This window comes from Colletotrichum tamarilloi, assembly GCF_030869305.1.
Source record: "Colletotrichum tamarilloi strain Tom-12 chromosome Unknown Scaffold_127.1, whole genome shotgun sequence".
Lineage (NCBI taxonomy): Eukaryota > Fungi > Ascomycota > Sordariomycetes > Glomerellales > Glomerellaceae > Colletotrichum > Colletotrichum tamarilloi.
The window spans coordinates 1-26,606 of record NW_026849510.1 but is presented as its reverse complement, the minus strand read 5'-3'; the positions used below and the strand labels follow the sequence as shown (position 1 = coordinate 26,606).

Here is a 26,606-nt window from a genome sequence, read left to right as displayed (position 1 = left end):
TGCGTCTGTCACTGAGGGTGCCGCTGGCTGCTGCTACAACGGTGGTCCCGACCCACGGATTCGAGTCGAGTCCCGCGTCCGTCCCCCGTTCCGTCACCACTAACCTATCAGACAATGGAAGGAGAGATAAGATACCCACGACAAGGACATGTGCCGAAGTACCACCTTTCCTCATTTCCAAAGAGGTACCTGGAAGTGAGATACTGTAGGTAGGTACCTATCTCCCTAAGTTAGTAGGGACTCGGTGAAGAATACCTACGCAAAGCATCCGAATGGACGAATCCATTGCTATAGATACACGCACATTGATGTGTGCAGCCAGGACTAGAAGATGATGGTTACCCAGACACTACAGTGCAGTATCTTGGTCACTTGTGAAGTATGCAGCCAAGCTACCTTCATGAGACCAGAGAGATAAGGGTGACCGTAGTTGGTGAGACTGCTGCAAGCTCACTACCTAAGTGTCTTGCAGGCAGCTGATGATACACTCCAGCCTCAATTCACGTCACGTCCGCGTGGAGCGCTGTTCTTCCCGTTGCCTACGATTCGTAGGTACCTCATGTTTCTGAAGGTCGGTCCCCACGTGCCCTTGCCATAGGTACCTCGCATTACATACACATTTGTGTGATATCCCACATAGCATTTGACCCTTTCTCAAACCCCTTTGGCTCATCTCGCGCCTCGTCCGTCCACGCAACGTGGAATTGTACGATCCACATGCAATTGGGTTTCCAATGTCTCAGCCCCATCGCCTCCTTTCTCTGCTCCTTTGTGAGCCCCTTCTACTCCGTACAAGACGCTGACTGGCACCGAAGCATAAGGCAAGGTAGAGTCTACAGCAAGTAGTACCAAAGTAGACACATGGCATGAAACTGCTGCAACTCAAGCTGGTTGGCCGGTATATTCAAACGTCCAGAGGAATCCCACATGAAAACGTAGCGGAGGCGGGAGCGATAGCTAAGAAAGGTTAAGAAATGCTGCAGAAACAAGCAATAAAATGGCTCTCGCGGCAAGCTGCGTGGTCCTCGATGCCCGAAGCGCCCGGCTCGACTCATGTTGTGCTTCAATAGCGTCAATTTGCTGCGACCAGATTCGCCGGCCCAGCAGATAGAACTGGTTAGGAACTCCCGCCGACCCTGCCAGCCTACCCTGCCAGCCTGCTTCACCTTAGCTTACCTTGGGCCAGGATTTGAACATTGTCAAATGAGGAAAATTCACATTCCATCAGCTCTGCAGCTCGCTCACCTCAGAAACCAACGTTGGTCTCCCGGGCTTCGGCACGCTTAACCTTCTAAGTTCTGTTCCCAGCCCCCCGTCTTTCCCGTCATTTTGCCATTCTCCGGCTTCTCTCCCCCGTATCACCAGTGCTTTCCAAAGAATCTAACATCTTTCTCTTCACTGTCCCCTCCTTCGCCCAATTCCTCGAGCTAGCCGGGCATCCCTGACCTCCCATGGTTTCTCGAATGTGACGTGAAACGTTTTCATGTCGTTTCTCCAGCGAGTGCAAACAAGATATCTGGTTTGGTTGGTTCAAATTTCTTCCTATCAATATGTATTAGGTAGCACCCTGCATAAACTTAACTACTACATACATTTTGAACTCTGAGCTTGCCCATCATTCGCGTCTCGCGTTGGCTCATCCTGCGTCGCCGTTGGCTACCTCTTACTACGTGTTAGTGCTGGAATTTTCCCGACCTTGCCGGTACCGATTGCTTAATATCCGTACCCAGAAGCGAATACCCCCTCGACTGATGACAAAGATTGAGATGCTCAATCTCCCCAACAACATCCATCCCAGCAATCTAAATCGAAGCGCTAGTGCATGCTTTCTGCAGCTTACCATGCTGCGCTGCTACGCATCCTGCCTCCTTCGGTCGAATTGATATCGCTAACGCCGAAGTTGTCAGCGACGAACAACTTCCCTCACTTACCGGTTGCCAAGCTTTACCGAAGCAAGGAAAAGAGAGAGAAAGGCCCACCCAGTTGTTTGGATCTATTGAGAAGTTACGGCTTCGTCTTCTTAACCCGCAACGGCTACAAGACTTGGCAAAAAGGGCATCGACAAAGATGTTCTCGTCCTACCCACATACAACTCGATGCCAGCCTCTGAAGCATGGCAATAGCCTCTAGGCGTGGGGTGTGGTGAAATTCGATGTTGCAGTGCAGTCAGTTGCGGTGGGCCAATGGAACAATTACATTATGCCTCTGCGTAAATGTGCAATGCTACCCATTCCAATTCTCCGAATTACCGGCCTCTGGCGAACAAGATCTTGTAGATATCTGAATTCCTTAGAGACGTCACGAATGCGAACAACGACATGTGCCAACACAAAGTTTTCCCCATCAGAAGCACATCCAAGTCCATCTGGTTGTCCGTACGCATGGAGATCTGCTTTTAACTTTCAAGATTCCCTCATACCTAAGTGCATGCAGCGGATATTGGCCGGTGCTCTCCTCCCCCACCCTTACCGGGGAGTTGGTTTTAGCCATTCACAATTCCCTGATGACACATCATTTCGAAGAATCAAAACATCGTTTAGTGTGGAAGAGCCAGTCTTGGCAGGCACGACAGGGTTGGATGGCTTCGGGGAGATGTTAAAGCGCGCAGTGAAGGATGTGGAAGTATGGGAAACTTGGACTTGAAGCTCACGGAAATCGGGAACGCATGAGGAGTAGATTGGCGGGGTGATGCATAGCCCCATCCCGCGCTCCATGATTGACATCTCCGTGAAGTCAAGCCTTTCGATTTAATTTGATTTGTTTCGCAACCACAGCGCCCTGGGAGGACGTGGAGCCCTCGGGGTCCAGGGCATGGTGTACCGTATTAAGGCCGACATTGCCAACATGCAAAGAACAAGCATACCCGCATCGACGTTCCTCGTTGGCTCCTTGCATATTCGTTCGCCTGATTACCCATATTCCTCTTCATCCAAGTTGCTAAGGTACTCAAGAATAGTAAATCCGCCATATTATATTCAGTATAATGCCCTTTGGGGTCCGGTCCGCCTCATTGGGGGCCATCTTCGCCTTCACGGGTAAGCTAGTTTATTAGGGTTAATATCGAATATCTTTATTACGTACTTTACAAAACTTTATAATTAACTATAGCTAGCCGTAGCTATTACTAATTATTAATACTAACTAAATTTAAAATATTAATAACCCCGCTATTATAATATATTAATCGCTCTCTAAATAGCTAAAAACTACCCCTTATTTTCTATCTTATTTAATAATTTTAAAATATCCTTTTTAATCCTTCCTATTCTATTTTTATATTATATTTTTAGAATATTAATAATACTCTAGAGTTAGTTAAGTATTTCGAGGCTATTATATTATATAAGCTAGGTACTAATTAAAATAATAATTATATTAATATATCTTTTTCTAATTTTTAAATTAATAATATTTAATTTATATTTTTTAAAACGATCGTATTATAGTTCGGGGTCTTTTAGTATAATACTTATAAAATTAAACTTTTAACTATTAAAAAAGTCCTAGGGGTTAATAATAACTAAGTATTTCGGTATTTTAATAATATATATTTAAAAATAAGTAAACGATTTAATAATAATAGTAATAAGGTAATAGTAATAGAGTAATAATAATAAATAGTAAGGGAAGTATTTTTTAATTTTAATAAAAAAAACGAAGTAACGAATATATATATATATATATATGAGTTAAAGTTAAAAGTATTAAGATAGATATTATAAAGTCGGTATTATTTAATAATAGTAACGAGGATATCTCTAATATTACTATTATAAGCTATTAGACTTAAAAAAGTAACTAATTTAACTAAGTACGCGGGCTTATAAAGTAGTAGCGTTAAGTACTTAATATTATTATTAATAATCCGTAGTTATTAACTTTATAAAAAGGAAAGTTAAAAAAATAAAAAATCTAAAAAAATAGTCTATTAAGATAATAAGAGTATCTATTAATACTATATATTAATACTGTATAAATAAATCGAGAACCGCCCGAGCAGCTAGCAAAGGCAAAAAAAAAAAAAAAAAAGCATTCAGTATGATGTATTAGGGACCTTAGGATACCTAATTACCAGACGTCAAAGGACAGGTCTGAGGTGGGAAACGCCCGACGGCTATTTCTCGGGTCGCCATGCGCCAGCAGCCTGCTGAGGTAAAGTGCCTACCTATCTAATTACCACACTACCGACTGAAGGTAGGTAGGTACCTGTGGTGGGTATCCGTCCACTTTACGCGTCTGAGCACGGTCAACGCGTCTACCCTTCCAATTCGTAGGCACCCCAGCACTTCACGACAGCTGCCGATGGATATAATGTAGAAATGGCGTTGCGCATACACCAAGCGACGATCAAGCACCTAGTCAAGACGTCATGTCAGAACAAGCAGGAGATACGGACATAGGAAAAATCGGATTACGCATCAAATCACAATTGATTGAGGAATCATGGCCACAATCAAGCCCATCGAGGGCCGCACAGTGAACTCCCCGCAAACCGTCGTCCACGTCCTGTACTGACAACATCGCAGATTCACCAGATTCAATCTGGTCAAGTCATTGTTGATCTGTGCTCTGTCGTCAAGGAGCTTGTGGAAAACAGCATTGACGCCGGTGCTACGAGCATAGGTACGCAAATCCGGACATCCATCTCTGCCATGTGATTTGTGGATAGACTCGATTGCTTACATCTGCACCCAGATGTACGCTTCAAGAACCAGGGACTGGATTCCATAGAGGTCCAGGATAACGGCGAGGGAGTCTCGCCGGACAACTACGAGTCAATTGCCTTAAAGCACTACACTTCGAAGCTTGCAACCTACTCCGATCTGGCTACTCTCAAGACCTTCGGTTTTCGCGGCGAAGCCTTGTCATCGTTATGTGCCTTGTCTCAATTCAGCATTGTCACCTGCATGGCACAGGATGTTCCCAAAGGCGCAAGACTCGAGTTCGAGTCATCGGGGAAGCTCAAGGAAGCTCATGTGGTCGCCGCCCAGAAGGGCACCAACGTCATCGTCGGGAACCTGTTTCACAACCTTCCTGTACGCCGCCGCGAGCTTCAACGCAACGTCAAAAGAGAATGGAATAAGGTCATCGCATTGCTGAACCAGTATGCTTGCATCCAGACTGGCGTCAAGTTTTCCGTTTCCCAGCAACCTACTAAGGGAAAACGTATAATCCTCTTTTCTACAAAAGGCAATCCCACCACGCGAGAGAATCTGGTCAACATCTTCGGCGCCAAGACGATGACGGTTCTGGTGAAACTCGATCTCTCCCTCCAGTTTGAGCCCACCGCTAGGCCGGGCTTGAAATCCACTAATCAAGACGAGAAAACTTCCACAAAGGTCCAAGTCCAGGGTTACGTGAGTCGTCCAGCCCACGGAGAGGGCCGTCAGACCCCTGATCGACAAATGTTCTTCGTCAATGGCAGACCATGCGGCCTTCCTCAGTTCGCCAAGGTCTTCAATGAAGTCTACAGGGCTTACAATGCCTCCCAGTCGCCCTTCATACTGGCTGATATCCAGCTTGATACGCACTTATATGATGTCAACGTCAGTCCGGATAAGCGCACGATCATGCTGCATGATCAGAATCGCATGTTGGAGAATATGAAGGAGGCCTTGTCGTCCCTTTTCGAATCCCAAGATTACTCCATTCCGTCCGCGCAGCAGCCAACACAGATAACACAGTTAGCCAGGGCGGCCCCCGTTCTCGAGAGCGACGGCTCTGACGATGATAATGAACCTTCGAACCAAGCACCAGCCGCCCCGGCGAAGCAGACGAGTTCAAGTGACGAAGATGACGTTAGCTCCGAAGACGATGACGAACAATCTCATTCACGTACTAAGCAACAACGCAAACCTCGTCAGAGGAAACCCCAAAAGCTCACAACAGCAGAACTACAGTCCCAGAGCTTAATGAGCAGGTGGGTTGGACGAGCAGCCGACAGTCGTGCTTTGCATCGAGGAATGGATGTAGTATCCGAAGAGCCTGTCGCTGAAGATAGTGGCGAGAAGGCTCCGGCTACTGAATACGACCCTGGAACGTCCGAATCAGAGAACGAGGTAGCGGCGGAGGCTGCCGAAAGCATTTCTTTCAAGACGCCGCGACAGGTTCTCGACTTCAACGCTCGGCTTTCAGACGCCCATAAAGACCACGAAGCTGATGCTTTGGGGGAGAGTGTCTCGCAGTCTTCTATCGATGGCACCGAAAGTAGACAAGCCCAGATTCCTGCTATGATACCTATTAGAACACCAAGAGTTGACCCTCTCATGGCTTCATCTACTTCACGGCTACCTAAGCGGTCAGCCCTGGAAGTTGCAACCGTGTCTATTGGAGAGAGTACCATCACCAGCTCCGTAGAGCCAGCTTCGAAGAGAATAAGACACGAGCCGACCTCATCGCCGACGTCGAAGGCTGCTCATTTGCCATTGAGCTCAGCCACGGCGAAATCCTCCTTTGGCTCAAGGCTAACCCAGATGTTCTCTGCGAGTAATGCAGCGAGGCAGAAAGGCGTCAGCAGGGCGAGCAGAGATCTGCCACAAAACCCCAGCGAAGATGCTGGCGCAGAGACAGATGATGGTAGAGAAAGCGATGACAGCTCAGAGGAGAGGGCAACTGCGGATGAGACCATGGTCAGCCAGGATGATGAATTTGAGTCTGCTTTCGATAGGGCCGAAGCGTTGTCAAGTCCAACACATAGACCCCATGCGAACGTATCGAGCCGTGTCAAGACCCCGGTGCCGGCCACAACGAACGACGACATTCTGAAGGATGAAGCAGCGGCGCAGACTATTCTCGCAGATGCTCGGTCGAATGCCCTCAAAGGGGGGGGCAGGCGAAAGGACGCAACTCTACAGCAGAGGCAAAATGTCAAGATTGACACAAACGATTTACAGTCTCGCATCGAATCTTGGCAGGCAGAGCTACGGCGCACCACCCAAAACCTAAGCCGACAGTCCAAGACCTCCGGTATCGAGGATCTCGAGGCCCAGGATGCCGAAGCAGCCCTGTCCTTGATCATATCAAAGTCGGACTTCGCAAAGATGACCATTGTCGGCCAGTTCAATCTCGGCTTCATCATCGCAGTTCGACACGCGGCTCGGGACCAAAACGGTGACGCAGTCGGGGACGACGAGCTCTTCATCATCGACCAACATGCGTCGGACGAAAAGTACAACTTTGAGAGACTGCAGTCCACAACGGTGGTCCAGTCTCAGAGATTGGTGCACCCGAAGCAGCTGGAACTCACAGCGCTGGAGGAAGAGATCGTCATGGAAAACGTCGCGGCCCTGGACGTCAACGGCTTCAAGGTCAGCGTGGACAGCTCGGGTGACCAACCCGTGGGAGCGAGGTGCAAGCTCCTCGCGCTACCCCTCAGCCGCGAGACGACATTCACATTGTCCGACCTCGAGGAGCTCATTTCTCTGCTCAGCGACCACCACCTCACCGAAGTCAGCAGTGCCCCTCGGCCGTCCAAGGTGCGGTCCATGTTCGCAATGAGGGCATGCCGCAGCAGCGTCATGATTGGCAAGGCTCTGGCGCAACGACAGATGGAGAAGCTGGTCCGTCACATGGGCGAGTTGGATAAACCATGGAACTGTCCACATGGACGGCCGACGATGAGGCATCTCACCGGACTGGGTTCCTGGGACGACATGGGATGGAAGGAAACCGAGCTTCGGGTCGACTGGGCCAAGTACGCCCGAGCATGACGTTGGGTTTCATGTCGTGGTACGCAAAAGTCAAAGGTCGATCTTGATAACATACTGGTTCACTCTCCTATGTTATCATCCACGTTGTTCGTTATTTCTCAAGACATATCCGCGAAAGGGGGCAATTGATTAGTTTACATGCCAAAAATGACTTTTGTTATTTGTATTGGTATCACAGCGTAGTTGCTTGCTCTCGTTACTTTACTTTACATTTAATGAAGCTGTCCATACACTTCCTAGTCTTGTTCCACCGGACGTCGTGAAAATCAACCCGTGTTCTCGTATCAAACTCCCAAAACAAGTACTCATTCGCTGCTTACGAAAACCTCCTCATCACCGCGCCACACCATATTGAACGCCCTTCGACCCTGCGAGACCTTCTTCAGCGACCTTGCCACTCACGTTACGCCTTCCATAAGCTGACGAGTACTTGTTGTCTTTGAAGTCGTTGCCGGATGAGACTTGACGGTTACCGCCGATCATGACCGGAGGAGTCGCCGACTTCAGCTCACCGTACGGCTTGGAGTAGAAATCAGCCTCTGGTTGAATGGAGCTGTCGCGGTTGCGCGGCCAGGGTTGAGGGACGAGCGATGAAGGTCTCTCATCGGCAATGTCGTTGGTACCGCTGACCCTACGAGAGTTGAGGTCTACGTCCGACAGTGCCGTATCCCTGAGCGAGTAGTACGGAGCCTTGGTCTTGGGCGGCGTCGGATGGGACTTCAATGGGTTCGGGTGCGGGCTCTTGCCGATATCATTCTCAAAGTCACTGCCAGCAAGGTCGTTCTCGTCGTGCTCTGAATCGGAATCTGCGACGTTGTATCTTTGAGACAGAGCTTCGTAAGTGCTGTTCCTCGTTCCCTGCCGCTGCGTGTTCGCAGCTGTCGTGGCTTGGTCCATGGCGCGATTTCGCTTCTGAGTGCGAGAAATCATGGAGTCTGTCGCAAACCATGTCTCGGTGAATTTGCCTCCAGGGGCTGGGACTGCAGAGGAGAGAGAAGTTCGGGATCCTGCAATGTTGGTCTCGTGGAGCGGCACCTCGGTGTAAGACCCGCGGTATGAGGACCGAGGCCCGGACGTACGAGCGTACTCGCTGACGCCTGCTGTCTGGTTTTGTAGATTTCCTGGAGGAACCTGGTACTGCCAACTGGGAAGATCAACAAAGGAATTGCGGTTGAAACTGGAAACGTCGGAGCCGGCGCGGGTTCGTTGAAAGGGGATGCTTGGTGGTCGAGATACATCCTCATACGGAGCACCTGATCGACGACGGTCCTCGAGAGGTGTGGATAGTCTCTTGTCGCTTTCGCCACTCATGGAGGTCGCAACACTGGACTTATTTCTCTTGTGTTTGGCTCGGGAGGTGAGGTTGTCTTCTAGAGGGTTCATGTCGGGGGGCAGTTCGGTAATCTTGCGGAACATGACACCAAGCCATATTGAGATGCCGAGAGAGATCAAGTGCAAGCCCCCAGCACCGATGAAGGTATAGAAGACGGCTGGAAGGAAATAGTCCAGTAGGCTTTGGTCGGAAAGACGCGTCTTCCAGGTGCCGCCGCTGTTGTTGACGGTAAGAGCACCGTAGGCGTAAAGAGGCATGACGCCAAGATCAGAGATGCTGGCGAAAAGTTGGTAGGCTGTAGACGAGGCAGGGCTACGGCCTCCAGCAGGCCGCTGGAGATGGTAGATGCCGTAGAGGCAGTGCACCATGGCGACACCCGGCTGGAAGAAGGTCAGTCAGTTTTCGTGTACTCCAAACCTTGGAGCAGGCAGTCTGGGCAGTGGACAAACCGTAATACGCATGACCCAGCCAGCCAAAGTCTCGATATTGTCTAGCAGGATGAGTAGAGCAAGTAATCCAGCAGCCCCGATTAATTCTAGGACCCTCAAGCACAACTGGACGATGCGCATCGCCTTGATCCAACTCTTCGTTCTAGGACCGAGGGCAACATAGTTGTTGGATCGATGGTTGAGGACTAGATGAGCACTACAACAGAAACGGCAATCAGTATTAACTTTCTCACTCCTCATGATAAAGACAGTCCTCGCTGTCAATCCTAGACCAAGCGAACTTACTCGGGATGACGGTTGAAGGTTACCAAAGGGCCATCCGGCTTCGGTTTGCGCGGCTGCGGCTCCCAGCTTGCGCGGGTCACTGCCTTTGGGTCGAACTTTGGCTCAGGGAAACGGGAATTGTTGCTGACGACATTGTAGAGGTATGGTTGGTGAGCCATGGTCGCGACACGGCGTTGGTCTTGTCCTTGCGTGTCCTCCGAGAAAAGAAGGAGAGGAATGCGCGGGACAAGAGTTTAACAGAGGTCAGACGGCTGGAATGCCGCCAACTTGAAGGGTATCCGGTGGTTGGATTGGTGTGGCTAAGGTCTCGCTTTCCTCTCACTTACCACGGACATGTGAATGAATGAAAGAGGTGGGGGGTGGGGGAATGGGTGGTGAGGTGGAAGGCGAGGCAGGATGGTTAAGAGCAAGACAGGGACCAGAATCAGAAAGGCCAAACTCAGGGTGAGATGCGCAAAGGTACAGGCAAATCCTGTGTTTGCCCGGCCTCGCCAAGATTGAAGCCGCATCGCTCAAAGGCCCAGTTGTTTTCCAGCCTTCCCGGATCGGTTGATTGACATTGGGTACATCTTGAGTCTAGTGTTGCAGCTGGCGCGCGGCGGTTGCTATGGCAACTCCTCGTTCCTGCAGTACTAAGGTAGCATGCCTTGGGAGCTGCACCATAGCAAGCCCAATTACCCTTGTCACCTCATGTTCAGGGAATGTTCGTTTGAAGCCTGTCGCGCCAGAAAGCTGTCATCCAAAGTTGTCTACCTTGTCTGTTTGCACCTCTTCCTGGCTCGACGATCATTGACCTCTCACCTCCAGATGTCTGGATCATGGATCATGGGTAGCATAATTAGTACACTAGATACTATCCACTTGGTCCCGAAACACCCCCACCAACTTTTGGGAGGGTCGAAATGACGTATAAAGCTTGGACCAGGCCTCGATTACAAGCAACAGGGCACTTTTACAGGCAGCTGTAGTTCAAGAGAAGCTGCAAGAAGGTAGTACAGCTTCATGGTTCACGACATCGATACTTCAATTGCAGGCCTGCTTTTCTTCAACCGCGGCATCTTCACCCGCGGCAAAAGCATGCACCTACTCTTCTTTCGAATCTCCAGGCACAGCCCAGTGTCGGCAACCAAGTCAAGGTAGTAAGTGGCTTTATAAGCCACAGGCCGAGGACGCCGAGTCCATGCTTCACATCGGTACCGCAACTAGGCCCGGCTCCGGATTGTGGATTCTCGATTTAAATCCGAAAGCTTCCACCCCGACGCCTTCTTTGACTTGACTCACTCGGTGCTCTATACTCGGGCTGCATCAACCAGCTTTGGTGGTAGCTTCCCATTTCACCGACCAGGCTACCTCGACTTATTATTGTCTGAACACGCGGTGTCCAGTATCACCTCGGACAAGTCAAGTTCCTTAACCATCAGAACAGACCAAAGTCTACTCCGCGCTACCCTCCACCAGTCCCATGATTCTATCCCGATGCCGGGCCAGGCTACGCCCAGCCTGCCGCCGTTTTCGGATGGAAGTGGGCACCGGCGCTTCCGGGTCGCGCCCGTCAAGTACCGCCGCGAGACAAGTCCGCCAACCAAACGCCCCGTTCCGACTGGCCGTCGTTGGCTCCGGTCCAGCAGGCTTCTACTCTGCCTACCGAGTGATGTCCCAACTCCCAGAGACTACGGTGGACATGTATGAGTCGCTGCCGGTACCGTTTGGCCTCGTCCGCTTCGGCGTTGCCCCAGATCATCCCGAAGTCAAGGTTCGATATCTCCCGTCTCGTTGACTGCTTCACCGGTGCACGCTGCTTACACAACCCCAAGAACTGTCAGGACAAATTCACAGAAGTTGCGGCCTCGCCTAAATTTAACTTCATGGGTAACGTGACCATAGGCGACGTAGGCCGTCATCCCGACAGCTGCAATGTGCCCTTTCCCACCTTGTTGCGAAATTATGATGCAGTGTTACTCGCATATGGAGCCGCAAAGGATAGAACCCTCGGCATCCCTGGAGAATCCAATCTCCAAGGCGTCTACTCGGCTCGCCAGTTTGTGGGCTGGTACAATGGGCTCCCCGAATATGCCGATTTGTCACCCGATCTCACGAAAGGAGATGAGGCTGTCGTAATTGGTCAGGGCAACGTAGCCCTGGACATTGCTAGAATGCTCCTGGAGGATATCGATGCCTTGCGGCGGACAGATATCACAGAAGAGGCCCTTGCCCAGCTTGCAACCTCTCGCGTCAAGAGGGTTCATGTCGTTGGAAGACGAGGTCCAATGCAGGTGAGTAAACCGCTCAACTTCTTGTGTCCAAATAGAGCAGACGAGTTGATCCTCCCATCTAGGCCGCGTTCACAATTAAGGAAGTCAGGGAGTTGATGAAGATTCAAAGTGTTGGCTTTCATCCGGTGGACAGCACGCTCATACCCCCAGACATCAAGTCACTTCCAAGAGCAGCAAAGCGCTTGATGGAAGTGGTCGCCAAGGGCTCCGTGTCTCGTCCACACGATGTCGAGAAATCATGGTCACTTGACTTCTGCTTGAATCCTGTTGAATTTTTGGCCAACCAAAATTCTCCTACCGATGTTGGGAGCACTGTGTTCGAGAGGACGGAACTGTCTCACAAATTTGATCCCGGTGCTCAAGCTCGGCTTACCGGAGAAACTATCACGGTGCCTTCGAACTTGGTCTTCCGTTCCATTGGTTATAAGTCCATTCCCTTGCCCGGTTTGAAAGAGGCTGGTGTAGCCTTCGATGACCGCCGAGGTGTCGTTATGAACGATGGACGCGGCAGAGTTGTTGCTGTAGATCAGGAAGAAGCTTCTGAAGCAACGCAGTCAGGGGTAACCCCCGGTGTCTATTGTGCCGGTTGGGTTAAACGAGGACCGACTGGCGTCATTGCCTCGACTATGCAGGACGCCTTTGAAACGGGCGATTCTATCATTCAAGATTGGCTGTCTGGTTTGCAATTCCTGTCTACGGGTAAGGAGAAGCCCGCGGCAGGATGGGATGGAGTCCGCTCAGAAATCGGTGACTCAGCTCATAAGAGAACAAGCTGGGAAGACTGGCAAAAAATTGATGGCGTAGAGAAAGGAAAAGGTCAGGCTGCGGGCAAGGAGCGGGAGAAATTCACGTCCACCAAGGCCATGCTTGAGGTCCTATCATAGAATACGGCACTGTAGTCAAATGTAGAAATACCCCTCTTTGTAAACTATAGAAACATTGCCATTTACTGCTTGATCTTTTCGGTCAGTTCTGGCACCTTGTCGAACAAATCTCCCACGAGCCCAACGTCCGCGATTTGGAAAATAGGGGCATCAGCATCCTTATTTATGGCGGCAATGACCTTGCTGTCCTTCATACCAGCCAAGTGCTGGATGGCACCTGAAATGCCAACAGCCAGGTACAACTGAGGTGCAACGACCTTGCCAGTCTGTCCAACTTGCAAGCTGTTATCAGCGTACCCGCTATCAACAGCGGCTCTGGAGGCGCCAACAGCAGCACCCAGAGAATCGGCCAGGGGCAGCATGACCTTGTCGAACTCCTCCTTAGACTTGAGGCCTCTGCCGCCAGAGACAACCCTCCCAGCGGTAGCAAGGTCCGGCCTGTCTGACTTGGCAAGATCCTCTGACACCCACTCAGTAGCAGAGTCAGACTTGGGATCAACGCCATCCTCCACCGTAGCTGAGCCGCTAGCAACTTCGGCGGCGGGGAAGGCCGTGCCTCGGATGGTTATAACCTTGATCTCGTCGGATGACTCTACTGTCGCGATGGCATTGCCGGCGTAGATTGGGCGGACGAAGGTGTTCTCACCCTCGATCGAAGTAATGTCGGAGATTTGCTGCGAGTCCAGCATGGCGGCAACGCGGGGCATCAAGTTCTTTCCAAAGGCAGTGTGTCCAGCGATGATGTGGGTGTAGCCGCCCTTCTTGATGTTCTCGACCAACAGCGGTGCGAAGTTCTCGGGGAGACCCTGCAAGTACGGAAATGTCAGCTCCGGAACCTTACAATTTGTCGATATTCTACAATAATGGCCTACCTTGTCATACGCGGCATTGTCGACTGCAATGACCTTCTCAACACCTTCAACCTTTGCCGCCTCATCGGCAACACCCTTGATGTTGCTTCCCGCTACAAAGCCGTGGATGGATCCTCCCAGCTTCTTTGCTGCTGTGATGGCGCTCAGTGAGCCATGGTTCAATTGACCTTCTCTCTGCTCCAGAATGGCGAGGGTCGACAGCAGACTTCTTCTCGATACAGATCGGAACCCCGAGAGTCCCCTGGACGCTGCGACAGCCCCGCTGCCAGCGGCTCTTCGAGCAAGGAATAGCATTTTGTGCGGCTACGACGAATGCGAAAAGTACCGACTTTACTGGGCTCGTCTAGAGGAACAATTGGCGAAGCTCACCGTGAGCGAGGGCTTGGGTGTTGATGTGTAGGATCTCAAGTTGAAGAGGAACGGTTGGACACGGCCCGAGGTTACTAGGCCGAGTTCGCATGAAGCCTTTCTCAGCTGTCAAAGTGCCGTCATCAGAGGTAGAGACGCTCTGGCTTGGGCCGGGGGTGAGATTAGCCGCAGCAACCCAGTCGGCTTTATGCTCCGAGCTCTCGGCCTCACCAAGCTTCTCAGGACTCAGGACATTGAACAAGGGACGTGCACCAGAAGATTAGTCATGGTGAGCGATACTAGTCCGACACGTGACACTCCTTGACCACGTGATCAGCTGGACCTGGCGTCGCGCTTCAGCTTCCAACGGGGGAGGGATTGCGCAGGGAAAAGGTACACTTGGAGAAGCCCAAGGACAGAGCAGTTCCCCTGGTATCTTCGCGCCAAAATTTCTCCAGATCCAGACGCGACTCCATAACGACCACACCTCTTCATCTCCCATCAAGAACCACGCGCTTTTGGAGGGGCACACCCACAGGCTGCATCATCAATCAATCAATTCCACCAGTCGCATGTCATAGGGCATCCTATCCGTGCAATTTGTGTTCCATTTTGCGCGTCGCGCCCTTGAGCTTCCGCGCGCCTCGACAAGAGTTTGGGTGCCTGCCTCCTCCTAAGATCCATTCAATCAGAAGTCATCATGGAGGACCAACCCAACTACGGAATTTCCAACGCCGCCTCTCCTGGCAGCAATCCTATCCTTTCGCAACCACCTTTGCAACCTGCCGCGCCTACTCCGGGAGATGGAGCCGAAGGTGCGTGTCATTGGCGACCCCGTTAGCATTGCTTTCGTACAATTGACGGCATCTAACAAGACTATGTTTCTAGATGTCCAGATGACCGAAGGCCCGGTCGCTGAGCCTAGCATCAAGCAGGACAGCGCGACACCCGCACCAGGCGTCACATCCGATAATCCCCTCGACGCCCCCGATGGCCCCGCGCCCGAGGCTACGCAGGACGAGGAAATGGGCGGTGCCCGCGACGAAACAAAGGATGGCCAAGCAGCAAAGGGCGGCGATGATGCTGCAGCTGGAAACGATGCGGAGGGGCAAGACTCCAAGACCAAGGAGACACTCGAAAACGCGGCTCGAGAACATCTTATCTCGCAAACGCACGCTATCGTTCTGCCGAGCTACAGTACCTGGTTCGACATGAACACGATCAACGACATCGAGCGCAAGGCCATGTCCGAGTTCTTCAACAGTCGCAACCGCAGTAAAACACCAGCTGTCTATAAGGACTACCGTGATTTCATGATCAACACCTACAGGTTGAATCCCGTGGAATACCTTACTGTCACGGCCTGCAGACGAAACTTGGCTGGAGATGTTTGCGCTATCATGCGCGTCCACTCATTCCTCGAGCAGTGGGGTTTGATTAACTACCAGGTAGGATCAAAATCGATGCGCTGTCTTGTATGGTGAACTGACTGAAGCGATGTAGGTTGATGCAGAGCAACGGCCCTCGCATGTCGGCCCCCCCTTCACTGGTCACTTCAAGATCATTTGCGACACCCCACGCGGTCTACAGCCGTGGCAGCCGTCTGCCGACGCCGTCGTCTCTGCTGGCAAGCCCAGTGCCGATACAGAAAAGAAGGCTGCGGCAACACCGGTCGCTAAGAGCGAGCTTAACTTGGAAGTCAGCCGCAACATCTACGAAGCAAGCGCTAAGGGTACAAAACTCAACAAGAGCGAACCAAAGACCAATGGCGAAACGCCAGTGACGAACGGAGTTTCGGGTATCGAAGATGCCACCAAGACACCAATTGTCAAGGTCAACTGTCACACTTGCGGTATCGACTGCACCAGGCTATACTACCACAGCTCTCAGGCCGACCCGAATTCCAAAACCAAGTACGACGTTTGCCCAAGCTGCTTCCTCGAGGGTCATCTTCCAGGCAACCAGACAAGCGCTCAATTCACCCGCATGGAAAACCCTACATACACGACCGTCCTTGACAGAGACGCACCGTGGAGCGATGCCGAAATCCTTCGGTTGCTTGAGGGCATCGAGAGGATGGACGACGACTGGAATGAAATTGCGGATCACGTGGGTACGCGAACACGCGAAGAGTGCGTCTTGCAATTCTTGTCCTTGGACATTGAGGGCAAGTATGCGGACTCGGACCTTGCCGTGAATGCACCAACCGGCCTTGCAATGCTTGGACAGCAGGGCGGCCATTTGCCTTTCAGTCAGGCGGATAACCCGGTCATGTCCGTCGTCGGCTTCCTTGCCGGCCTCGCAGACCCTGCCAGTACGGCGGCTGCGGCGAACAAGTCTGCCGAAGAGCTCACGCGTAAGCTTCGCAAGCGACTTGAGGGTGGCAACTCAGAGGAGCAAGCTGTGACCAATGGCAAGGGCAAGGACAAGGACGGTGACTCAATGGAGATTGATATCCGCCAAGACGTCACTACGACAACTACTACGACGACGACGACGCTGGCCACCATTCCTATGGCCACCATGGGCGCCCGGGCCGCTGGCCTGGTGTCCCACGAGGAACGTGAGATGACAAGACTAGTGTCCGCTGCGGCCAACCTCACTCTGCAGAAGTTGGAGTTGAAGTTGAAGTACTTCAACGAGATGGAGGCCATCTTGCAGGCAGAGAGAAGAGAGCTCGAAAGAGGACGGCAACAGTTGTTCTTGGATCGCCTCGCGTTCAAGCGTCGCGTCCGCGAGGTGCAGGATGGACTCAAGGCGGCAGTCGAGACGGGTGGTGATCAAGGTCTTAAGCAAGCCCAGGATGCGATGTCTGACGGAGCCAACCTCACCTTCCAGGCGGCGCCTGGAGCAGGCGCTGTGCAGCCACTGAGCAGTGGAGGGCAGATTAAGAGCTTCGAAGCTTGATGCAGCTCATGGCACGGTGTCTCTTCCATGAAGAAGACATTTATGAGATCCATTGGGACAAATATTGCTCTGCGTGTGGGCGGAGAACGGGGTCCCTGTATTTTGCAAGGGGTTTGCTTTGGTGATGAACAGGGAACGGCACAAATAATTGTGGTGAATTGAAATAGTCTGGATGATTTTAGGCGTCGGAGGGATTCCTATGGCTGGACGACTTCTTGTCGTTTACGCAATTGTATTAGATACTTGCACTACCGGTTTTCTACTTGCTTTCCATCTTGCCAACATCGTGTGAAGTGTAGACCTTAAGGGAATTCATCATTTCTCTGAGGACGGCAGTGTGATTGCTCGAGCTATGTGGTTGCCAAATGAGTTACGAGCTCACATCATGGGCACAGGGCGCTGACACATGCTAATGTGTTGTTCTGTACCTGGTATTGATCTCATGGTGAAGCAGTGCTGGTAGTTTGATGGATGTGCTACGTCAGCTTAGTCTCACATGTTTGGAAAGAATCATGGTGCATAAGGTTGTCAGATCCAGCTGCACGGGTAAGCTCAAGTCAAGGTGATCTACTTTGTGGCCGTTGAGCAAGCCACTCCACTAATGCGCGTACGGCGCGGTAGTGGTGCTTAGGGACGCTGAGGTCAACCGCAATCTGTGAGATGAAGTGCCGTGTGACCGCGGCCCTGACCGTGGCCGTGACCTAGGCTGGTGTGGCATGCGTCCGGTCTGTGGGGCCGTGCTTCATGAACCGGCCGGTGAAGCAAAAAGGTAAAAGCAAAGAGAAAGCGCCTTGCCGCCAAGGTTTGGGAGCACCCTTTCTCGAGGCATTCTAGTATCTGACTGTCCCGCCTCAGGTAGCTGTCGAGATGCCAAGATGTCCGGGTAAACGGAAGGGGGCATCGATCAGTTCGATCCTCCGATGGTCCAGTCCGGTATCGTCTGGGGCTCCCCTCCTATCCGGTAATATACATATGATATTCACCGGATCAGTCTTCGTCCTCAGCCAGTGGTGTAGAATCGAATTGGAGGTGTGTTCCGCACTGACGAATAGGGCGGTTGATATCATGATATGTCTCCCATCAGAGACGGAATGCGATGAGCACCGGTAGTCATTTGTATTCGACCGAGCATCCTAGGTAAATCCAGCCGAGAGCCTAGGCTCAGGAATGGCAGAGAGCCGACGATTCTCCGGCCTCGGAGACTATTTGTGAGGAGAACAGATTGAGGGGATTTCTCCAGATAGTAGAGATGGAGATCAACTGGAGTCTTCGTACGGATACTGGGGTAAGGATGTGCGCATACTCCGTATCCGTACAAGTTACAACTCATTACCTACTACGTATGTACCGTATCGTGCGTATCCACTGATGGGGGTCGGCACCATCGTACGTACCTACTACGTAGTACATACATAAAGAAGAAAAGTACGGGGTAAAAGCTGCGTGCATGGGGCTGGCTACCTAGCTTCTGGAGCTAACGTCTGCTCACCCCTGTTTTACCTCGGCTCAAAGTCCCGATCCACCGCTTCTACACCAGATGACCAAGGTAGTGAAGACACCTTGCCGGCTGCACCGCGATGCGCCGAGGGGCAATGAGCCAGTGAGGGAATTTGGAGAACGAGTGCAAGATGGTGTCAATATGGGATCCGGTAAATTTTGCGCGCACGTATGGAGGGCCGAGACTCAATCGCAGACTGGCAGACTTGCCGTCTAGGTTCTGCGGTGCTGCAGCCGCCGGTATGCGGCCTGTAGCGCATGGCGCGCCGCGCGTGCCCTTTTCCCCAACTCAAGGTCCATCTCCGCCGCTCCGCCGGACGTTCGGGCATCGTGCTACAAAACCTCTAGAATGAGAACTGAGCAAAACGGAAGCCAGGGGAGAAAAGGGTCAGAGACCTGGTGTCTGAGAGGGTCAAGAATGAATTGTGTCTGATACCGTGCTCCGGACCACGGTCCCGTCCGGCTTGTCATAATAACATAGGGACATACCTACCCGGAGGACGCCAGATAGCGCAGCTCTTTCTTTCTCCCTTTCTTGCCTTTTCTCAACACCTCTTGCTTCATCTACCTCGCTCTTGATCAGTCCCTTGACATAGGTGGTCTTCTTCAGTACTTATAGCTTTTCGCTCTTTTCTGGATCGCAAAGGGTACATGTATCCTCTCTGGTAGCCTGTACTACTTTGGTCCCTACGGCGCTGAACTACCTAGACTACACCGGCCCATCCTCCTACGGAGTACCAGCCGCCTTATCGACAAGACGCGATCCCACGCCATCACTCGCGGCCCTACCTACCTTAGGTATTCTGAGATCAGGACAGGCTCACTACCTCACCTCAGTGTCTTCGTCAACCTCACACAGCATCCATTCCCGTCACCTGGGGACGCTTCTGCCACATTAGCAGCCCGAGGTATCGACAAACTAGCCCACCCCCACCGCCCCATCGTCGGAAGCACCTGGCTTACAGCGGCTTCGAAAGAGAACCTGACACCCCATACCCCAGCTGTTCCCCATAGCCGGACCCCGTACCGAACCGCAGCAGCCTCCTCTTGGAGTACCTGACAGAGTACGGAGTACCTACCTACAGACACACTGCTAGCCCAGAATCCACACATCCCTGTTGTGGTCGACATTGCTGCTGGTAATAAAGGGATTCCCGCGTGGCACCTACGTTTTGGCTTGTGACAAGCAGCCACTTCACTCCAAGTCTCCCCTTCTGTCTGAAGGTGTCTGTTGTATCCGTCAGTCTATCACCTTGTCACTCTGTCCTCGTCCCTCGCTCGCTCCGGCTAGCCCCCGCTCCGGCTCCAAAAGCCACTCGACTGAATCGCCTGCCCGTCTGCCGTCTGCCGCGGATCTTTCTGCGGCTACCTTTTTTCGTGCGTGCCACCACTGCGTCTGCACTGCAACTATTTTAACACCACCCAACCACTCACACACCACCACACGTTTAATCCTTTTCAAGAATTGGTCATGTCGGCCGCATTGCGAGCGTTGGAGGCTAGGTCTGCCACGGCAAGGACTTCTTTGAGACATCTGACCTTTAATCGTCCGGTACGTTTTGTTCGTTGACGCTGTTGCATCTTCCCTTCCGCTATCCTCTCTCTCTCTCTACTCTGTTCTGCTCTTTGGCCTCGGCTCAACGCCATCATCCTTGATCCCACCCCGCTCCGCTTCTTCGGCTCCATCCATTACTTTTGGGGAGCTTCTCTCTTCCGTCTCTCACATCCTCTCATACAAAACACATATCTTCTCTGCCTCATGCTCTGTCTCTCACACTCTCTAACCACGTCTCCTCTCTCTCCAGACCTTTGCAGCCATGGCTCCTGCAGCAAAGCGGAACAACAGTTCCCTCCCTTCAGGTAAATTGCGACTCCCCAACCATTCTCGAGCCGTTTGCGCTCGCGCCTTGAATAACCGAGGATGCGCATCGCTCGGCGCATTGATCCGCGCCCGACTGACATGGTGAATTGCGTACAGGATATGTTGAGGACAAATCCAAGGGCGCCATGCTGAGATTCCAGGACTCTCTACCCCGTCTGCCTGTGCCGACTCTCGAAGAAACAGCCGCGCGCTACATCAAGACCCTCCACCCCCTTCTGTCCGAATCAGAGTTCGCCACCAGCAAAAAGGCCGTCGAGGAATTCGTCAAGCCCGGTGGTGTCGGCAGCAAGCTCCAGGAGAAGCTGCTCGCCCGGAGAGAGGATCCCGCGCACCGCAATTGGCTGTACGAGTGGTGGAACGATGCGGCATACCTCAGCTACAGAGACCCCGTCGTTCCCTACGTGAGCTACTTCTACTCTCATCGTGACGACCGCCGGAGAAGGAACCCTGCCAAGAGGGCCGCGGCCATCACCTCGGCTGTCCTCGAGTTCAAGAAGCAGGTTGACGAAGGCACACTCGAGCCCGAGTACATGAAGAGACTGCCTATCTGCATGGACAGCTACAAGTGGATGTTCAACACCAGCCGTGTCGCCGCAAAACCCGCCGACTACCCCGCCAAGTTCTCCCACAAGGACCACAAGTACATCATTGCGATCCGCAAAAACCAAATCTTCAAGATTTTGCACGAGGTGGACGGCAAGCAGCTCAACGCCTCAGAGCTCGAGCAGCAATTCAACAAGGTATATGAGTTGGCCCAGAGAGTCCCTCCCGTGGGCGCTCTGACCAGTGAGAACCGTGACGTCTGGTCAGATGCACGCGAGATCCTTCTCAAGGCCAGTCCCAAGAACGCCGCCTCTCTGGAAGCCGTTGAGGCATCCTCCTTTGTCGTGTGCCTTGACGACGCTGCTCCCGTCACTCTCGAGGAGCGCGCGCATCAGTACTGGCACGGTGACGGCGCCAACCGTTGGTACGACAAGCCCCTCCAGTTCATTGTCAATGATAATGCTACGTCGGGATTCATGGGAGAGCACTCCATGATGGACGGAACCCCTACCCACCGTCTCAATGACTTCATCAACGACCTCATCTTCAACAACAAGCTTGACCTCTCTGACCCCTCAATCCGCTCCAACCTGCCCGAACCCCAGGTCGTCAAGTTCGAGATTACCAAGGAAGTACAGGCCGAGATCGACCGCGCCAGAAAAGATTTCCATGATGTCATTAGCCAACACGAGCTGGCCGTTCAGGCGTATCAGGGTTACGGCAAGGGACTCATCAAGAAGTTCAAGTGCTCGCCCGATGCCTACGTTCAGATGATCATCCAGTTGGCTTACCACAAGATGTACGGCAAGAACCGGCCTACATACGAGTCGGCCGCCACCCGCCGCTTCCAGCAAGGCCGTACCGAAACATGTAGAACCGTGTCAGACGCCTCCGTCTCGTGGTGCAACGCCATGGCCGACCCCAACATCGAGGACAAGGCCAAGGTCGACCTCTTCCGCCAGGCCATTGACTCCCACCTCGAGTACATCACTGCCGCCTCAGACGGTAAGGGTGTCGACAGACACCTGTTCGGTCTGAAGAGGCTGCTCGAGCCCGGCCAGGAGTTGCCTGCCATCTACCAGGACCCGGCTTTCTCCTACTCCTCCTCGTGGTACCTGTCCTCATCACAGCTTAGCTCAGAGTACTTCAACGGATACGGATGGAGTCAGGTCATTGACGGCGGGTTCGGAATTGCCTACATGATCAACGAGAACAGGTGCGTGATTTGTGTGCTGTCGTCTGCTGCAGTGTAGCCTCCCCCCAACAAACTAAGAAACAAGCTAATCTCTGCGTAGCATTAACTTCAACGTTGTGTCCAAGGGCTTGGGCAGCCAGCGCATGAGCTTCTTCCTCAACGAGGCCGCCGGCGAGATGCGTGACCTGCTCATCCCTACCATTAAGCCCGCCAAGGCTAAGCTGTAAACGGTGATAGAAATCCTTTGTAAGAGAGGGGACGAGAGAGGAGTTGTCGTTGGCGATATGGGCGAGAGAAGAGAAGTCGACCAATATCCCAAGGGTGCTCCGGCGCTCCGTCAGTTATGTGAGGGTGTGTATGTGTGTTCATATATGGTTACATGTAGATGACCGGTCGTTCTTTGCACCGATACAGCAGAAGCGTCTCTGGCAACCTGATAGACGTGACCGGTGGTGTCGGCACCACCGCGATCATATTGAAGAATTTCCCCCTTCGCAGTCTTCTCATTCTGGGCCTATGTACACTGCATCTCCCCATTACTCGAGTGGTAGTACCAAGCACATCATTTCGACAGCTTTCTATTGCCTCTATTGAACATGCGGGTATGAAGGTTGCAGGGCAATGTGTAAATGTAACGTGACTGAAACAGGCAAATCGAAACCGCACAGTTCCAGATTGAAGCAGGCTATGTGAGGTGGGGAACAAAAGATGCCGCCGCCATGTTTACTCCTACAAATGGACCCAACTCTGGCTCTTCCCAGTCTAATCCCCCTTCCTTAGCTGCAGCTGAAACTACTCATCTTAACCTGAGTGAGAGACAATCTCGTTGACGAGTTCGCCCTTGCTCTCATCATAGTAGGAGCAAATCTGCGATGGAAGCGGTACTTCCACATAGTCCTCGTCCTCTCCCGAGATAACGTTGAGGTTGATGCCTGAAGACTTGCTCGAGAAGATCCTGGTGTCTGTGCTCTCCTTGCTGAAGTAGACTTGAGCGCCGTCAATTGAGTCCATCAAGACAGCAGGCACAGCACCCATGACCTGCAATGCAAAGTTCTGAGACTTGATGACGTCCACAGTAGACACAAGAGACTCCACGATCAACGACAGACGAGTTGAGTTCTCAATGGTCACAGCATTTGCTTTGCCCTTCACAATGATGGTAGTGTTGCTGCACTTACTGATCAGGATGGAGTGCGAAATGGACGCCTCAATTTCAATGGGCTGAGGCTCCTTCTCAAAGTTTTCCTGCATATTATATGAAAGTTAGCCATCTGTGACATACCATTCAAAACATAATAATAGGGGGCTTTCATACGATAGTCCACTTGTTGCCCTCAAGCACCTTCTTTGGTGGTTTCTTGACGCGCATGCTCTCTGGCTTAGGCTTCTTGCCAGGAGCTGGGCTCTTGCCGCGTGCTGATGCCTCTCCATCAACTTTCGAGCTTGTACGAAGGGACGGGTTCTTGTGCGTCATTTCCGATCTGTCGACCTTGCGAAGACCCTTCGTCACAGCCTCGCCCTTGTTGAGTTCGGAGAACACGGCGCCCAGTCCACCTTTGCCACCGGGGGTTTCTTCCTTGATATCCAGTACTGGGGGAGGTCCAGGAGGCGGGGGTGGAGGCGGAAGACCGCCGGCCGGGGGTGGCGGAGGAGGAGCAGCGGCAGAAGCTGCAGATGCGGACAACGATTTAGCAACCTCCTGAGCTGGCTGACCCTTCGGGTTCCAGGGGATGCCGCTAGCGAAGTTTTGCTTGACGTAGTCGGCAAGGTCACGGAAGACTTGGTAAAAGGCGTTCACCCATTCGGTTTGCTGCGCATCCCTATGGTATACCGCATTAGCCATGGGTCCTTCAATATCACATCGAATCATTGGCGCAGACACACTTATCCTTTTGCTCCTTCAACACCCTGTTACCAAAGAATTGGGCAGAACCCAACGAATCTTCGACATGTTTGTAAGGACGATTGTCGACAGTGACCCAGGCGAGAACCATGATGCCCTCAGCAACAGCGCTCAGCTGGGTGAAAACTGGCGACCCTCGGTTGGACTCTTTGATATTGTTGACAGCTACAAGAGCTTCATTAATGGGCTTTAGGAGGTCCTGGTAGACAGCCATTTCGGCGCCATTCAAATCAGGCTTCTTGGCCTTCGTGGTGATGAGCAGGAAGTTGCGCTGGGCTTGGAAACCTTGCAGAACTTTGGCAGCCTACGGAGACCCTGGTCAACATCCAAATAACGAATGATTCGCGAGTGTATTTAAATGACTGACCTGGTCAGCAACAAGGCCTCCAAGTTGCTGACTGGTTTTGACATATTTCTCGACCGATGTGGCAATAAATTGATCGAACTCCTCAATGGACTCTGGAACTGGCTCCGGGGGAGCTTGGGGGGCGGCGGCGGCTTGCGGCGGCGGGGGAGGGGCGGGAGCATTGGAAGCAGCAGGCGGCGAGGCGACGGATTGATTGAGGGCGGGAACGGCTTGGGGAAGCTCGATGGTAGAGGTGGCGATATCTTCGAGCCTAGCCGTAGCAGCTTCGAGCCTTGTTTCGAGGTTAGCAACGAGTGCGCTGACAGTGGGCCCAGAATAGGAGCAACAGCGAGCTGAAGCTCGTCAATGTTGCCGTAGAGCTGGATGCAGAGTAGTCCGGGCTGATGGGATTTCGGTCGACGTACCGCTTGATGAGGGTGGTGAGGTTATGCATGTTGTTCGTTGCCATGTTGGGCAAAGGAGGGGGAGCCGAAGCTTGGTGCAAGGAGAAGGTCGACAGGAGAGGTTATAGGACGGCGGCGATGGGCCGGGGGTAAGCACTGACGGACAGAGACGGTGTGACGAAGGGCGTCAGAGAACGGAGATCGGTAGCGGGAGACGCGGTGGACATGCAATGGCAAGAACAAAACCGACAATGACAGCGAGGGCAATAGCAGGGTGGGCTGTTGCAACGCGTAGTGAGCTCAATGCAACCGAAGCTTCGTGCAGGATGTCTGTCGAAACAGCTCAACACAGCAAAGCCACTATTGCAAGGTTGATTGGGGGAGAGCCAAAAGATTGGGCGTGAAGTTTCAGCTAGTGCGGAGCTGCTGGGATGGGCGAAATGCACCTGGCAAAGAGCAACGGGTCGGCTGTTGCTGAAGATGTTATAACTGAGCAGAGAGCTACGAGGTTGGCGGAAGAGGTGTTTTGAATGGGTATTATCGCAAGCATCCAATGTCATGCTAGATGGGGGGGAACAGACGCGGCAGTACGTATCTTTGTTCTAGAGACACTGTACCTCTTAAGGAAGCTCAGGTACGGAGTACCTTACACCCAACTGATTGTGCTTGGGGTCCCAGGACAAGGTACCTCAGGTAAGGTAGCTCCACACGCTGGTTCAGAGCTGATGAACGGATGCCTTGCGCACTTTGGATGCCTTGAGTTCCTTGCCTAAGGCATTTCCTACCTCTATTCAGGCACCCGGTCCCAAGCCTATCCATCTATTCCTATCCGTAGGTCTGTCAAGCTTGGCTACCCAAGCTTGCGCAAGATATCTCACAGATCAACCTCTAACTTGGAAGAAATTTCACCCCATTGACCAAGCTTAGGTGTCTGCTGAAACCTAAGATCAATCCTACATCTCCTGCGCATGGGATTACTCCCGTTCATCTGCTCAGTCTCGCTCATTCAGTGCAATCTGCACTTGCATACGATGAGATGACGGTGGTCAGCATGCTAGGCAACTCTGAAAAGGCCGTTTGATTCGGAAGCAGCTTGCTCAGTAAACGAACTCCGGCTTACGTATACTCTGTAGGCTGTCGCCAAAGTCAACACTTTGTCCGTGAATACGGAACCAATAAGCGGCTATTGACGGCGATAGTCGAGCAAAGTCGTTCGGCAACAGAAAGTGTCACTTAAAATCACTAACAGCTTGCTCAGTACATCGTCACGCCAAGGCAGCATGTGTGGGCAGCTACACATGTATGGCTCACCTTGCCTCGCCTCAACCTCGGAAAGGTCTTGCAATGGACTTGGACCGACTAGCCAATTTCATAAAGAGCTCCTCTTGTCACCTTGTAACTCCTGTATGTGCCTGGTTACAACTTGCGACGCTATTTGGCTGTCAGTCACACCATGTGTGCCGAGACCGGAATCCGGGCCCATAATGGGCTGCCCCTCTTGGCTCAAGTGAGTTGAGTAAGGCAAGATAAGCTTCTGGAAGCTTTCTCCCTTTCTACCACAGGCACCTTGCCACGTGCCGGTCTAACGTGTGGTTATGTCTGCTGCCTTATCTGCAGGATTTCACATGAGATCATTTCAGGTACCAACCTACGGCAGACTGCAAGAGGCACTCCGCCAAAACCTTTCCTTCCAATAGACCTACGGCCACCGTATATTTCAGGCATCAATAGCGCGAATTTCTCGTACGTATAAATAAATATTGTGATAAATCCCGT

At 52.2% G+C, this 26,606-nt stretch overlaps 7 protein-coding genes across 7 annotated transcripts; 4 read left to right on the top strand and 3 right to left on the bottom strand.

The window, feature by feature from the left end:
- Positions 1-4,443: 4,443 nt before the first annotated feature.
- CTAM01_14576 (DNA mismatch repair protein MutL) lies at positions 4,444-7,709 on the top strand (the record flags this gene model as incomplete). Its single annotated transcript, XM_060530575.1, has 3 exons — positions 4,444-4,476; positions 4,527-4,623; positions 4,696-7,709. The coding sequence occupies 3 exons, from the start codon at positions 4,444-4,446 to the stop codon at positions 7,707-7,709; spliced, it is 3,144 nt and encodes a 1,047-aa protein (XP_060374831.1).
- Positions 7,710-8,042: 333 nt separating this feature from the next.
- Positions 8,043-9,934, bottom strand: CTAM01_14575 (uncharacterized protein; the record flags this gene model as incomplete). The annotated part of the gene is made up of 3 exons (XM_060530574.1): positions 8,043-9,422; positions 9,492-9,687; positions 9,777-9,934. The coding sequence occupies 3 exons, from the start codon at positions 9,932-9,934 to the stop codon at positions 8,043-8,045; spliced, it is 1,734 nt and encodes a 577-aa protein (XP_060374830.1).
- Positions 9,935-11,238: 1,304 nt separating this feature from the next.
- On the top strand, positions 11,239-12,933 carry CTAM01_14574 (uncharacterized protein; the record flags this gene model as incomplete). The annotated part of the gene is made up of 3 exons (XM_060530573.1): positions 11,239-11,529; positions 11,591-12,049; positions 12,112-12,933. The coding sequence occupies 3 exons, from the start codon at positions 11,239-11,241 to the stop codon at positions 12,931-12,933; spliced, it is 1,572 nt and encodes a 523-aa protein (XP_060374829.1).
- Positions 12,934-12,995: 62 nt separating this feature from the next.
- Positions 12,996-14,099, bottom strand: CTAM01_14573 (electron transfer flavoprotein domain-containing protein; the record flags this gene model as incomplete). The annotated part of the gene is made up of 2 exons (XM_060530572.1): positions 12,996-13,739; positions 13,806-14,099. The coding sequence occupies 2 exons, from the start codon at positions 14,097-14,099 to the stop codon at positions 12,996-12,998; spliced, it is 1,038 nt and encodes a 345-aa protein (XP_060374828.1).
- Positions 14,100-14,853: 754 nt separating this feature from the next.
- Positions 14,854-17,060, top strand: CTAM01_14572 (SWIRM domain-containing protein; the record flags this gene model as incomplete). Its single annotated transcript, XM_060530571.1, has 3 exons — positions 14,854-14,968; positions 15,042-15,601; positions 15,657-17,060. 3 exons carry the CDS (start codon positions 14,854-14,856, stop codon positions 17,058-17,060), a joined length of 2,079 nt encoding a protein of 692 aa, XP_060374827.1.
- Positions 17,061-20,374: 3,314 nt separating this feature from the next.
- CTAM01_14571 (choline/Carnitine O-acyltransferase) lies at positions 20,375-22,404 on the top strand (the record flags this gene model as incomplete). The annotated part of the gene is made up of 3 exons (XM_060530570.1): positions 20,375-20,417; positions 20,536-22,198; positions 22,278-22,404. 3 exons carry the CDS (start codon positions 20,375-20,377, stop codon positions 22,402-22,404), a joined length of 1,833 nt encoding a protein of 610 aa, XP_060374826.1.
- Positions 22,405-22,978: 574 nt separating this feature from the next.
- CTAM01_14570 (uncharacterized protein) lies at positions 22,979-24,895 on the bottom strand (the record flags this gene model as incomplete). Its single annotated transcript, XM_060530569.1, has 5 exons — positions 22,979-23,422; positions 23,493-23,997; positions 24,062-24,384; positions 24,448-24,718; positions 24,852-24,895. The coding sequence occupies 5 exons, from the start codon at positions 24,893-24,895 to the stop codon at positions 22,979-22,981; spliced, it is 1,587 nt and encodes a 528-aa protein (XP_060374825.1).
- Positions 24,896-26,606: the final 1,711 nt, after the last annotated feature.